At 35.4% G+C, this 16,037-nt stretch overlaps 1 protein-coding gene across 10 annotated transcripts in view; it reads left to right on the top strand.

Annotated features, from left to right (window-relative positions):
- SOX6 (SRY-box transcription factor 6) overlaps window positions 1-16,037 on the top strand; it is a 393,141-nt gene that overhangs the window by 325,518 nt on the left and 51,586 nt on the right. For all 10 annotated transcript variants that reach the window (XM_072337682.1, XM_072337688.1, XM_072337687.1 and 7 more), the window contains 3 exons: window positions 6,252-6,401; window positions 10,268-10,448; window positions 12,088-12,278. In XM_072337682.1, the coding sequence (XP_072193783.1) occupies window positions 6,252-6,401; window positions 10,268-10,448; window positions 12,088-12,278 (522 nt within the window). The remainder of the gene's footprint in view (window positions 1-6,251; window positions 6,402-10,267; window positions 10,449-12,087; window positions 12,279-16,037) is intronic.

Here is a 16,037-nt window from a genome sequence, read left to right as displayed (position 1 = left end):
ATTTGATCAACATTATTTAAGTCCAACACAAAGAAAGAAAAAGAGTTCTGTCATTTAGCATAGATGTATGAGTTAAGTTCATGTTGCATACTTGTTGGTTCTTAAACAGCAATCTACTGTTGTCTGTGTTGTGGCACATGTGGACATAAGAGGAGAGATTTTCCCTCTTTTGCACTGTACTTGCACCTCTCTAAAACTCACTTTATTTTTATTTTTTAACATTTTTCTTAGAACAAACTGTGAAAATAGTACTGAGACATCCAAATTTGATTGAAAGATAATTATAAAAATCACTCTTTTAGCAGGTAGCATCTACACAAATACATTGCAAAGCCAAAGAAAACATGCACTTTTAGCATAAATGCTTAATCTTGAAGGGATCTTGGAAGGGATCTTGTTTTCTTTTTTTTTTTTTTTTTACAAATAACAGTAGCTTTCATGTCTATGTACATGTGTTTTTTTTAGTATATACACCTTTCCTTCCTTCTCCTCTTCCTCCTCCTTTTGTATGGGGAGCACTCCCAGAACACAGATGCTGAGCTCTGGAAGGTGTTTTTCTGGTGATGGCATCTGGCTTCTTGGCAGACTCTACAGGCTGTAGCTGGCCTGTTGCCCCTGGGTTTGTCACATGGTTAAGTTGCTGATGAGTTACTTTGGCTGTCTTGTGTTTCTGGATGCCATTTTCTGTTAACCTACCTCTCACTCCATGGAGCTGCATCGAAAGGCATCTTTAGACAGCAATATTTTTATATGCAGAATCCAATAATACTGTTTTTTTTATTTGTTTGTTTGTTTGTTTGTTGTTTGTTTTTTTACCCTAGCACAGAGTCTCCAACTGCCATGTTAGTTTCTGAACATATCTGATGTAGGAAACATCTAATTTATTATTTTTATAGCCATTTATTTTAAAAATAGAAAGAAATACTTACAATTAGCATTATGTTAGAAACAATTCTTGCACTTACATTAAGATGTGTGTGATTTTTTTTTTTAATTAATATAACTATGCTTTTGCACTGCATTTTGAAAATATTGTTGGCCTTAACTGATGGTGGGTGTACAAGTGCCACTGGGCTCAGATCAGCAGAGAACATTTATTTCTATAGTTATTACCTGTGATGTCCAAAACATTGGTTTAAGTGCCAGTCCATTCTTCAAACAGAAGAAAACTGTTCAGAGACACTGTTTCCTTTTGCCTGCTTGAAATCAAGATCATTTTAAGCACTTCTACAACAATAATTGAAATAATTGAAAAGAAAACAAATAAATAAAGAAGAAGAAAAAGTCCCACCAGAGGTGGGCTTTTTTGTTTTGGATACGTTCTTTTCAGAAGGGAGTGTTCAAAATAGTAAAGATGTTGCTGATTCTGGTGAACTTGTAATGCCCTTGATTATTAGATGGTTCTAAGCATTATTATTGCATGTTGGAAGGAAAATTCTAGAATTACAGCTTTGCAACTCTTATGTACTAAATATACTATGGAAAAAAATAACTGCATTACCTCTTGTAGTGCAGGATTTCGACAGCATTTGCAGTCACTCCTTAGAGTTTTTCATCTTTGGAAACCAAATTACTCATTGTCTAAATAGCTGAACTTTCATCTCTATAAATAAGATATTTCAGCTTTGCACAATTCATTTAAAATGCTGACAAATAAGAAATCGCACTTGATTCTCAGTAGTTTTATTGTTCAGTGTCACTTACTGTAGCAAATGCATTTGTTGAGATGTAGCACAGGATTTACATTTTTAGTATAGAAGTCTTTAGACTTAATCGATGTCTGTAATATTTAGCATCATTTTCTCAGTGGAAAAAGAAAAGTCTAGCACCTTTGGAGAAATCTTGTACAAGTACAGGAAAAGGACTGTCTTTTCATTTGATCATAAATCTTTTAGTAATAGAAAATGATAAGATTTCTAGAACCAATCCCTTCTTCCTCCTTGGATCAAGCTACCTTCCACTGCATTGTTTTTCTTTAGGACATTTTGATGTTCATCCATTGTGATTCATTCTTCTAGGAAAGCCCTCATCCACGTACTCTTTGACTCTCCATTACACTGGTTATTTCTTTCTCATTCTTCCTTATCTCTGTACTTCTCATGTTTGTTATAGTTTCTTCAGATTTGTACTGCAAAGAATGACATATGGATTATCACTCCACTGCTCCATTCCCTCATCAACACATTCATTTGAAATGTTTAGTCCTTGCCTTTTCACTCTTGTACATACAAGTGCAACTGCTGTGCTCATTTCTTTCCTGGGCTTACCTACCTGAAGAAACTGCTTCTCTCTTATGTGCAGTTAATCGCATTCTCTTTATTGAAATATCTTATTTTTCCACAAGGCCTGCCATTGACAAGCCACTGGTAAGAAGATTATGCTTATCATAATTCTGTGTTAGGTGGTAAAACAGCCTGTCACAAAGTTAACAAGTTGTTGTCAGTGTAAATCTTCCTTAACTATGTTGATTTAAGGCCCATTCAATTTGCCTCACCATGTGTTATATCTGTAACATTCAGTTCTCAAAAATTCTTCACCTTTATTCATTCGTTTAGACACAGATGCTACAGCCCACGAGGTAAGTACCAGTGTTTCTGTTTCAAAAATGACATTTAGTGCAGAGAAAGCTCATTTGCTTTGTTTTCATTGTCATTCAGCAGAGTAGGTGTGAGAGAAACATTACTGGCCTAAGTGGAGGCAAAAAGTTGTACAGGAAAGGGACTTGAAATATTGAAAGAATTTTGATTATTGAAAAAGCTAGTTGATGAACTATTGAAAAAGTGTTGCAGAAACCTGGGAGAGGGATATTTAGGCCTAAGGCTTTTGTCTTCTGGCAAGACATGTGTGAACATTGACAGTAAAGGCAATTATTCATGTGCATCATGAAAATATCTCACAAAGGTGTTGTGAAACTTAGATGATAAGAGAAGTTTTAACATTTTGATAAGCCAAGATGTGCTATTATTAGCTCATAGTTTTGTCTGACAAATTTTAGATTGTGGATGATTTGTTTAATAGAAATTGTGTAGTGGAAATCAAATGCCACAGGCAATTTCTAAAGCAGGGAATGTTTCCCCTCTTTCTCTACCCCATCCTTCTTATTAATGTATTCCTCACTTATTCTTCTTGAATTGTAGCTCTATGCTATAAAAAGGGTTTGGCGTGAATTTTGCTGTTTGCAGGGTACAAAAAAATCATTATGTAATTTTGCTGTGCTTTTTGCATGCTGAGTACAGCACTCTTACATACAACCACTCTTTTTCTTTTGGTAGATGGACATCATTCCAACTCACAGTGTCCTCCACTTTTCATAAATTCTCCTCAAATTTTTAGTTGGTTAGGACTGGAATAGAATTTTGGTAACAAGAACTTAAGTCAATAAGCTTTTAATTGCCCAAGCGTGACATTTCACTTGCCATTGCCTTAAGAGAGACGTGCAGCACTTCAAAGTCCTACTCTTCTGTGTCAGATCATGATATAACAAAAAAATGTGGTTCTGTAAGGTGTAAAATTACATCCTTGCTCACGTCCCTTAAGCAAGATGGTTTACAAAATTATTATCTATGTGGCAGCAGTCAGTAACGCAAAATCAGCCCTACTTATATTTGAATGCTGAGAACTGGATTATAAGAATCTAACTTAGTGACCTTTAAAAAAAAATAAATCAATCAATCTATATGTATTTTAAGGCTTCTTAAAACAATCACGAATACTTGATGGTTTTGAATATCTAATTAGTAATCAAGAGCCTTCTGAGTCAGTGGTTGGCATGAGAGTTATATAAAACTGTTCTCTTTATGTGCTAGAGATATAGTGGAAATAATATATGCTTCAGTGTTTGAGGTAGGTTAATTTTTTTAGACACTACTCAATAGCTGGTGGGTTTGAATTTCAATGGAAAAATTTCCATTGAAGATTTTCCTTTTCAGCATTAAAAGCCAACAATCAGCATTCATTCACTGGTTTTTGTTTTTGTTTTGTTTTGTTTTCTCCTTAATCTTGCAAATACAATCTTCACAACCTCCCCATCTCAATGTGAGGTCCTAGATTTCATGTCACATCACTTGTATTTGCAAAAATATCCATTTTAGCCCTGCAATACAGGTTTTCCAGGTTGCCTACCTTCCCCTCCCCCCCCCAATTACAAATTGGTATTAACAGAAGTTATACACACTTCCAGTCCACATGCTTTTTTGCTAGCACTAGTGTGAATTCTTGCAAGGTTTGCACTCACCTATGGAATAGTTGTACTTTAAACCAGAGGGATAAGTAAAGTTACTTATTGTTACATTTGCTTTTGTTGTGTAAAACGAATTTCTGGAAATGCCAGGCTAAACTCAATCCTTTGACTTTAGAGTAACTCAGTAATGTTATATAGCCCCTCAGCATAGTGCCACATGGAAAACGTGTTTGAGGAAGGGAAAAATCCTGCATGGGAGTGAGTGAAGAATAAGTCTGTGAGAACCAGCTGTGGAAGCACCCAGGCCAGGAGTGGAAAGAGTGGGGGGGTGCTATGGGGGTGGGAACAGGCCATGAAGAGCTAAGGAGGGACATGATGGAAATGAGCTGTAGTTTTTCTCTGTGTTTCTCATCACCTGGCTCTGTTGTAGTTGACATTTAATTAAATAATTTTTCCCTAAGTTGAGTCTGTTTGGCCATTGTGGGTTACTGGTTAATGACCTTCCTGTCTTTGCCTGTGAAAATCAACTTCTTATTTTCTCCCCATTCCTGCGGTGGAGGGTGAGGGCGAGGGCAGCTGTCAGGCTCGTGCAAGCAATGCATCCAGGTCAGCAGACAGGGATTTACCTGCAGTTTATACCACTCGTTTATAGGCCACTGCCAAAGTGTCACATGCCCAGCAGAAGGGGCGGGGACAAAAGCACCTACTATACATAATGCATCTGCATTCTTTAGAACTGGGGCATTAATTTTATGGCATGGGGATTTTTATCCAAAATATCCAAACTGTTGGTTTCAAAATATTTATCTGTGATCCTTTTGTAGCCTACACGTGATGTTGAAAAGGGCTGGCAGGAAACAAACAAACAAACAACAACTTCCATTTGTCACCCAGAGCTGTGACTGTGCCCCTCCTTCATGCGGTTGTCTAGCCACTGAGTCACTGAGCTTACAGTATTGTGTAACTTTCATTTCTGTGGAGGCTTGTTACATTAGAAAAATGGTTCCAAAGAAAGCAACAATTATGACATAAGCACATCTGGCTCTTGCAAATTATTCTTTATTAAGCTTTCATTTAATTACATGTGCTGAAAGGTCTGCTTTTGATTACTGTAATTTTTTTTATTTGTCCATCTGAATGATAGTGATGTTGGAAATTACATACAAACCACCTGGCTTTTTTTCTCACTAATAAGGCAAAGTTTATATAGATCTATGTGTGGAAGAGGGATTAGGATCTTCCCTGTTTACGTTAGAAAAATTATTGCTGATGCTAATTCAAGGTGAGGGGTTTAAGTTTGGCCTCTGGGAAAAAAAAAAAGACTTATTGTTTTTCATCAGCAAACACTTTAGTTTGGTGGAATAGTTAATTTTGATGCAAAGGTCTTTTATTAAGTTTCAGTGAAACTTTTTGAAAAGTTGGATGCATATTCCCATGAGGGTGTTTCTGTCTGTCTATCACTGTTTACAGAAAATTTTAAGGTCTGCATTCCCATTAGCTTTTATAGAATTAAAAGATAATGATCAGTGTACACTGAGGCACACCCGGTTGCCTGCTTTAGCTTTCATTGACATCTGGAGAAAATGCAACATTACTTTATGGTCACACAGGCTTCCCATGTCAGCTCCACAGAGGTTCTGTGGAAGGCCTGGAACATTGACTGTTTCTGACAGGGGTTGATCCTACTTTTTAATCCCACTTTATCATAACCAGTCTTATAATATTGCCTTTTTTTTATTATTTCTTCATATTTGGGTACAGTGTAACACTTTGCTCATTACCATCACTAAGGGAGACGGTATTTACTAAAAGAGGAAAAAAGAAATCAGATAAAAGTCAAATTTAAGAAGGTATCAGTGTGTGAGAGTTTGCTAGGTTGTTGTTTTTGTTTTTGTTGTTTTTTTTTTTTTAAACAATAATGAGAAGGAAAAAACTAGAAGTAAGAAAGTACTGAAAAAAATCTCTCATTCTTTCAAGAGAAGAAACAGCAGGGCAATAAAAACTGCATACATTTACAGCTTTTCTTTTAGGATTTTTGAAGGAATATATTGTATATTTTCTTGTCTTCCAGCAACTGTATGCAGCTCAGCTGGCAAGCATGCAAGTTTCTCCTGGAGCCAAAATGCCATCTACTCCACAGCCACCAAATACAGCAGGGGCACTCTCACCCACTGGGATGAAAAATGAGAAAAGAGGGACCAGCCCGGTAACTCAAGTTAAGGTATTTCTTAATAGGAAAAAAAGTTAATGTCTGAAAGTGAGCCTGAATGATCTATTTAATTGTTTTGCAGCTGAAAGTGGAAGGACATGAAAGCTTTACAAAATTCCAATAAAATATTCAAGTTTAGTACTGCATTATCAGTAGAGAGAAGGGAAGAGAAAGTGTTCAGTTTGTGCTTCCAGAAATATCAGACATCCCTCTTCCTACCTTAGAGAGCACAACTGATTCATCAGTAGAATGAGATATTTTCATTATTTCATTTTATAATCTAGTAATGTGCATAAATGACAATCATTTCACGAATTGTTTCAGGTCAAGCATTTGAGCATCTTAAAATATTGTGCTAGTTTATGTTGTCAAGAAATGAGAGACTGTAGATTTAATTATTTTACAAATCTCTTGCTTCATTTCTTCAACAATTTTGGAAAAAGCTTCATGTAAAAAGAAAATGTAATTTGGGACTTCAGGTAAAATATTGTGTCATTGCAGATTGCTTTGACTTTTGCTGATTTCACCCAGCTACTGACAACAGGGCTGCTTCTCTTTGGTTTTGTGCCACTGCTGGGTTCCTGTGCCTGCTTATTCTCACTTCCAACCAGGCAGCTACAACAAGGCAATTGCCAGCAGTGTGAAATGAACACTGTGCACCCCTTGAAATCTGTGGTGGATCTAGTATCATTGGGAGGAACAGGCTGGCTCTAATTGCTATGTAGACCTATGGCTCTGATTTTCATGAGACCAAACATGCTTGAAAAAAATGTACTGCAAACTGGAGAAAAACAATAAAATATGAAAAAAAAAAACCAACAACCTAACCGTAACCCACAAACAAAAACCACATTCAAATGTTTTATCAATTTGAATGATAGTGCTATAACTGCAGAATTATTACAATAGATCTCAATAAGGCGTATGTCACCTTTGTGTCGAGGAAGTATGCATTTAATGCTAACTGCTAAAACCCTATAGGTGCATAGTCCTTTAGCATTGAATCAGCCTGGGAAGATTTTACTCGCTTGAAGTGACAATTTCTTTTTTTTATTTTTTTTGACATGAGAGTAAAATATCATTCGTTTTTTCATTATCATCAATCATTGTGGTAAAGTGTGGATGAGTAGATATTTCTGCCTGGGCTGATAAATTTCCGTGACACTTTTTTGCTAGGCTGAGAGTACTAATAAATAAAAACTATTCCATTATGGCCAGATCTAAGGTTTGTTTAGCAAAATATTCACTTTACTTAACTGTAGACGTGTATTAGTCTAATATTTTACCTCTTGTGATCCAATGCCAGGCTTGAGAGCAGTCAGTAAAATTTACCACATATGCAGAGTTTGTTATGGTCAATACAGAAGCCACCAAAAGCAGAGCCCAACTGTTTCAGCAAAGTTGCCGTGGTATAGTGAACCAGCAACAGTGATTTATGATATTGAGAATATACTGCCGACTACTTTAATGCAAAAATGTAATTTCGTAAGTGAATGAGCCAAATGGATCTACACCAAACCAAACCCTTGCTATATGAGTCAAATTTTCCCTGGTTAAATTTAAGCACATATCTCCTTGAACTAAGGCCAATATCATTCCAGCTTTGTGGCCAGCTGAGTCCTATTACACACTTGACCACATGCAAATTCTTGGGGGTTTCCCTACATAATTTAACTTGAATGGACTGAAATATACCTTAATAAAAAAAGAAGTCATTTTGTTCTCCTTTTATTAAGCATACTATTGCATTGAAAATATTAAAAATAAACTACTGATAATTAATATGGACAAATGCCAATAGCTGATGAAAAAAATTAGTTGTTAGTATAAAACATATTTATGTAAACTCTAATGAACTGGTACCTGTATGCTGTCTTTGCAATTTTTTACCCATATAGAACATGACAGTTTTGATGATCACGCATTGCTTAACAAGTCCTCCATGTATTCTCTGTATTTAAACAGTTGTTTGTATATACTATATGCATTATTTATAGAACTAATGGGATTCTTTTACAGGAGTCAGATCCTACAAAAAAGAATGATGGGTTTTTCAAGTCAGTGACCAGAATGATTTCCAGCATTTTGGTTGCCTCACAGAGAAGAGAATGCTGTCTATGAAGTACAAACAAATGGCTTCTGGCAGCATTCAGACTTTTTTTTCCCCTCGCTTTTTTTCAGTCAGTAGTAGGCAGAAAATTATTTGGAAATTGAACATGGTCACACAGGTTTCTATGTGCATGTGTTTGCAGGCCCTAGTCCAGCAAACTTCATAGTCTGAAAGGGGCTCGAACTTTCACAGGAATTTATTGAAGCCAGTTCATGCAATGAAACAGTTTGCACATAACATGACCACAAAGCATGAGACTCTACTGTGTCCCTTATACCTTTGTGTTTTTGCTTTCCCTTGGACTCTGAACATGTGTGGGCATTTGTGTGCACTGCAGGGTTGGGAAGAATGAAAATGTTATAGAAATAGTTTAAAACTGGAGGTATGATGACATTATAAATACCTGTTAGTTATGTTTTCCTTTTTAATGCTTTGTATATGATCGGTTGTACTTTTCTAAATCACTACTTGATGGTAAGAAGAATGGAAAAGATGAGATAATGTGCTGTGTTATTGTATTCTGACACTTAGTTTTAAGCTTTGAAATGATCGATGCTGTGTTGTAATATATGGATGATATTCTCTTATATCCATCTCGATTCTGCAATGGGCATGTTTTAAATGAGAGATCTATCTTTCTAAGCTCTTTAAAATGTATTCAGTGAAAGGAACAATCCCAAAGAGTAGGAATAAGGTTATGATGTATCTACTCCAGTTGAAAAAATTAATAGTGTGAATGGGTCGTCTTCCAAAAGTGAAGATGTTTCTCAGATAGTCTTCTCACATACCACTGAATCGAGATGTATGCCAAAGACAGAATCTCTTTCACAATGCCTATGAAAAGTATAAGAAAATGAGTACTGATGCTAGATTTGCATATCCTTCAAAAAACCATTCCTTTTCTTTATGCAAATAAGCGTACAGACACAGTAAAGGTTGAATGCAGCAGAAATAACTACAGAATATGGAAATAATTACAGAAGTATGGAATGATCAAGAAGCAGAATTGCTTTATGTGAAAAAAATCCAGATTTTACATAAATCTGTCAAAATTACATTACATATTTGGATTTTTAAAAAAATAGCCAAAATTAAATTTTAGAAAAAATATAAAATATCTCTAAAATGCATAAAGTGTACATTTTTTACCATAGTAAGTCAAGGAATTTGAATTCACTGAAATACTTTTGTTATGAGGGAAGAGCATAGATGATTTTACTAAACAAAACATGCACTCTAAATAAGATGCACTGAATGTATAAGATAGCAGCAGCATTAAATGTGGGCCAAAGAACTGTCGGGGGCTTCCAAATGATTCTTTCATGGAAGTACATTTGATTGCTTAGTTTCTAATACATATAAAAATAAGCTACATAACTTAATTTTATAGTGCCAGGAACTTTTCAAACAGAACCAATGCAAACGCATTACTGAGCTGCTGGAAATTTTAAATAATTCTTTGTAAATGCCCTAGGTTAATTTAGATCTCTGAAAACACATTAGGAAATTAAGCTGTAATGTGAGCTAATTCAAATTTTAATTTGGCAAAAAGAACAATCCAGCCACATAGTTAATGTAAATAGAAGCATAACACAGAAATTAATGAGATTTCCTTTCACTGAATCTTAAAGGAGGCAGATAATTAGCTTCTTTTGTTATTATTGCAGGAGAATGTGGTATTGTCTTCGAGGTGTAAAGTAGTGATTGCTTGCAAAATTATGTGTTCATTTGTCTTTCCCTAATAGTTACTTACATTAAACTCTTGTAGGATGAAGCAGCCCAGCCACTGAATCTTTCAGCCCGACCCAAGACAGCTGAACCAGTCAAATCACCAACATCTCCAACACAGAACCTCTTCCCAGCTAGCAAAAGCAGTCCAGTGACAGTGACAAACAAGAGTGGTATCCCCAGCCCCCTCGGTGGATCTCTGGGAAGAGGATCCTCTTTAGGTAACTAATCTGTCCTCGGGAAAGAAGAAAACTGGCAAGTTTTGTGTGTGAAATGCCAGCTTGAATACACTCACATCTGAATTAAATAGATACTTACATCTACATTTCTGTTTAAAATGGAGAGAAAATATACAGGAAAGATTTTCAAATAATGTTTGAATGCCAAGGATTTTCAGGAGTAATCAAGATGATGCAGCAGTGATATGCATCTATAGGAAATACAGCAAATAAATATTTAACATATACATACAAATACATATAAAAAGTAAATAAATATGCATATATGAAACACATTTAAGAGAGATTTCTATCAATATTTTCCCCACAAACATCAAATAGAAGTGTGCATGCAAAGTTAACTCTTTAATTTTGGCCTCTGGATTAAAGAAGGAAAAAATAGCTTTTCATGCATGTAGAGCCCGCTTAGATACTGGACACACAGAAATGATGTTTCATGTGGTTATTTCATTCCAATGCTACAATGTACAATACTTAAAATAAGTAAGCTTTCACTTTGTTGAACCAGGGCCAAGGACCATTCATTGTATCAATGCGATATGATAAACCAGAAGTCAGGCAAGAAGGCAAATCCAGATATGGTTTTCAGCTGTTTAGCTCAAATGTACCATTCCCAGAATAAGGAATTTTGGGACCCATATCCAAACTTCTTTAATTAAGTAGTAAAGCTTATTATGTAATGAAACAAAATTGATCTGAAATTTGTCTGTGAAGACTCCCTTATGCATTCAAGAAACTGAATTGAGTGCTGTAAAATCTCAGTTGTCAGTCCTAAAGTTCAGATAGTAAATTTTAACTGTGACTAAATGCTACAAACCACTTACTCACTATCTACAGCTCAAGTGTACTTGTAAAATATATAGAAACACTTGTGAAAAATGAATAGGTATGTTAAAGAAATACGTTAGATATATAAAAATTTTGATTTGTTCAGTTCTGAAAACACTTGAGAGCCTCATGATCTCTAAAAGATCAAGTTTCTGCAGATAGCTAGCTGGCTATTCTACCTGTCAATATAATTCCAGCTACCACTACACTTGCTAATATTAGAAAGCATCATACAAGTTTGAATTCAAAGATCATTCTAGAGAGATAGTTACAGAAGTGTGAATGTTTTTAATATAAGCCATAAAAACATTTCCCCTTGCTCCCGAAGAAGCCATTAAAATATTATCAAAAATTGTCATTATACTGATATTAATCTGATAATATGCTCTGTCTGCCAAAGTAACTGTAAGTGCTCTTTCAGAACCTATGCTGTCTGACAGTCACATCCAAATCAGATTTCTTTATCTTTCTTTGTTCATTTTGTTGTTATCAATACTTTAAAAGCTTCCCTCTAAGCTTCAGATAAATGTTGTGTTGAGCATGTAAGTTTGAATGTTGAGTCTATGGTTATACTCAGATACCTCCATATCAGGCTGTGTCAAGACTTCAGTGGTTATATTTATAAGAAAAGAACAGGCTTATGAATCAATTCTATAGATTAATTCAGACAAACAACCACCGCCAACCCTCCTCCTTTTGAAGGGGTTGCAGTTTTAATAGGATGAGAACTGAATGATTACACTGGATTCTAATTTGGGTGATTACCTAAATAAAGTGTGTTCTCTGTTTATAGATATTCTTTCCAGTCTTAATTCACCTGCCCTGTTTGGGGACCAGGACACAGTAATGAAAGCCATTCAGGAGGCTCGGAAAATGAGAGAGCAGATCCAAAGGGAGCAGCAGCAGCAACAGCAGCCACATGGTGTTGATGGAAAATTGCCCTCCATGAATAACATGGGTCTAAACAACTGCAGGAATGAAAAGGTAATGTCTCCCATTGCAGTGTGTCATTCATTCTTTTCCTGCAAATGGCTTCTTATTTTTGTATAAAATCATTTTACAACTGTTTGCTATCTCCAGTTCACATTAAATACAGCTTGTTGCTTCGCTATTGCTATTCTACAAACTTCTCTACTTGTGCATGACAGTAGTAAAAAAAAACATTTCTATGCACAACATGTGATTAATGTGTAAGCTTGCCTACACCAATGTGGAAAATGAACTGGATGAAGCTACCATTGTTTGTGCTTGCTTGATTTTGAATTGTGCTTTTGCGAATTAGTGGATTTATAAATATAACAGAAGGGCCAGTTAGTTACATACTACCATGGTGAAGGATTACAGTGCTTTTGAATATACTTGAGTGTATCTGAATCTCTGACTCACATTCAACAAAGTTTTTAAGATCAAATCAGTGCTTTTCACTCTTGATTTCAATGGGAAATTAGAGATCAAGGTTCTTTGTTGAATTTTGATGGTATTTTCCAGATAGTAAAGTGAAGTGGGGTATTGTAATAAAGTAGAGAAGGTGGTGAGGGAGCATAGCCAGCATCAGACTGAGAAGGACAACATTCAGTATAGCAAACAGCAATGTGAGATCATGGAGCAAAGATGAGGGACAATCATGCCCATTTTAAGGACCATTTAGACAACAGAAACTCACTTGGGAAATTCTTCACATCTGTGCTGTCCTGACTAGCCTTTCTAAGCTCTGCAAGATCTGCTCCAAGAGCAGATCTCTGTGTGTAAAACAGAGACAGTAAACACTGAATCAAGTAATAGGCTGAACTGTAGAGCTGATTTTCTGGTGAATGCTGCTACTCTGTTTACTTCCCTAGAGGTGACTTATACTGCAAAAGAAAACAGAAATAAGAATTCATTTTTTTTCCAGCATACAGTTTTTTTTATGCCACTGGCACAAAATCAGTTATATACCACAATACATACTCCACATTTCACAAAACTAGAAGCAGTTAACTGGTGGCAACAGTTAACATTATAGCATTGGGCAAATAGGAACTGTTATGATTTAACATGACAATGAACAAATAGAAAACTGGTTCACTTGTCTATAAGAGCCATATACTGTTTCAGAGTATTTGTTGGAGAAAATCAAATAAATAATTAAATAAAAAAGCAGGTGACTTTTCAATTCATCTAATTCATTACTGAAAATTCAGTTATATTTCTGTGTTTTAGAGGGTAGGTTCAATATACTTTGAGGAGTAAAGGAAGAGGCTATTATTCTTGAAAGAGTAAGGAATATTTAGTCTAATCTGATTATAAGATATAGCAGAATATTAACTATGTCCTCAACTGTGAGTTTGATGACTGCATTATTTTTCCTCGACTCACAGGGGAATACTTGGTGAGTAGGCAGATTGTTGGAAGGTGGGGAAAAGAAAGAAAAGGAAATTTTATAAATGGAACTGGCAAAGATTGATTAATAACTTTTTGTCTACATTTTATATTTTATGTTTTTGCTTAAAACAAGAAAAAGGTTTGGCATCTATTGAAAAGATTTGTTAAACTAATGCTACATAGGATTAAAAACACTTTTAAAAGGCAAATTCAAAGGCTCATTGAAAAACTCATTTAACACAGATTGGTAGCATGAAAAGTAGAGAAATTAATAACTGACCCAGCAGGCCATATTCAGACAAAACTCTCAACGTAGAATCAGTGTTTGTCCCTAACTGAGACATAGAGTATTAAAGTTATAAAATAAATGTCACACCTATAATTAGTATTAAGAGTGTATAAAATATGCTTGTTTAAAAATGTATTTTATGAGTTTCAGTTGCTTGACATTTAAAAATATCTAACACAGTACAAGGGTTATTGAAAGAATTCTTAACATTTGATTTGACTTTGAAAAGTAAGTATAAAAATGGCATCCACTTACTTTTCAGTTACTGCTCCCTGAGTCTTTTCAGTATCGTGCTTACTTCTTGTATTGTACAAAGTAAGTTTTTATTTAAGATGGCAAAAGAATGGGTTATAAATTAACCTTTTAAAATTAGGATAGATGCTGACACTCTAATTTAAAGGAAAAAAGAAGAATTGAGTTATGAGTCATGTATTGCAAGGGAAAATATTTATGCTTTGTAGCATGTATAAAATACATAAAGAACAGAAGCATCCTTTGAACCAGTGGAATTCTAGAATACTCTTCCCATCCCCGCTCCCCCTCTTTTACCCTCTGCCCTTTCAATTTTTACATTATGATATATTTCTTTTAGTCTAAAAATTACGAGTAGGATGATCAAAATGAGGGGAGGGAATGACAGATCACTTCAATAAAAAACATAATTTTGAAATAATTGTATGCAAAGAACATGGTGTATGGTTTCTGTCATAATCCCGGTGAAGCTTTGATAACAGAGTTGCAAGTCTGGATTGGTTTCTTTTGAAGAATGGGGATGCTGTGTTTTCAGGACCAAATTTTCAGAAATTGGCTTCAGGTAATTAGACATTTATAAATGAGTAGTTAGAAGCTGGCACCAGAAAAAGAAGACAGATTAATTGCCTGCAGATGGTTTAAAAAAGCTATTGAGTCTTGGTCAGTTACTGGTCTTCAAGTTCAGATAGCTGGTAATAGTTTGTTGTGCAAATGATTACGCTTACAAAATGATGTACACGGCTTCAAAGCCTGGGCCCGGGCTTTTTTGAAAACGTGCCATTTAAGTCTCAGAAAACTTGGTATTTGGTTAGAGACACTGAATTGAAAATTGCCTGTGTTCATATTCTGCCATTCAAACGAAACCTCCTACAAAGCTTTAGAAGTGCACGCAGATATTCACTCATCAGAAAGTACAAAACAAAAATGTGCAGCTCTCTGGCCCAGTCAAACTTTATCATTTGCTAAAGCATTACAGTTTGGGTACGTTTGGGGGTTATACTATTCTGAGGATATCTACAGGTAGAGTTATTTGAATTTACATACTCAGGGCAAAAAGTCATCAGTGCAGAGCTGAGTTTTTCTACCTTACCTGATGCATGTCAGGTTCATGTTGACTGAGGAAAAGGGGAGAAGTGGATGTATCAGCGGCTTCACAGAATAAGGAGAAATACTGGGGAAGGGGAGGAAAAGAAGAATATCCAGAAAATACACAGCGCTCTTTCCACTTGACATGGCAGAAGTAAATTTGTCAGAGAATTGTCTTAGTTCAGTGGATATGACTTTCATCCATGTTTACCTTCAACAAAAATGAGTGCATTAAAATACTTAAACAGAATTTGCATTCTAGAGCTATTATTATCTTATTATTTTGGAGGAGTATGATTTCCTAGATTTGATTTGATTTGATTTAGGGCTTTAACTGAACCGGAAAATACTATGTAATCTGTAATGTAACTGATGATGTATGTATTAAGCATGAAAACACTGACAAAAACACTTCAGAAATCTTTGTAGAAAAAAAGAAAATACAGAGTTACATGCTAATCTTCTATGGAGAAAAATATATTAAGTCAGGATAGTACATATACCTACTAAGTATGCTCATGTCTGGATGTGGCCCTTGGCAACCTGGTTTCCAGAGGTCCTTTCCAAGCTAAACCATTCTGTGATACTGTGAAATAGTGACCTTATGTCTGCTGAAACCACAGATATCCCCACCTCCCCGTTTTCTTACCCTTGAAGCACTGAGATTTGAGAAAACGCAGAATTTAGTATGATATCTTTATGTTCGTATTCCATTCCTACCTTTTTGTAGATTTTCAGATAGCTGTTTATTTGCA

The sequence above is a fragment of the Excalfactoria chinensis genome, chromosome 5 (genome assembly GCF_039878825.1).
Source record: "Excalfactoria chinensis isolate bCotChi1 chromosome 5, bCotChi1.hap2, whole genome shotgun sequence".
Lineage (NCBI taxonomy): Eukaryota > Metazoa > Chordata > Aves > Galliformes > Phasianidae > Excalfactoria > Excalfactoria chinensis.
Note: the sequence above shows the minus strand (reverse complement) of the source record. Positions and strands in the feature narration are given on the sequence as shown.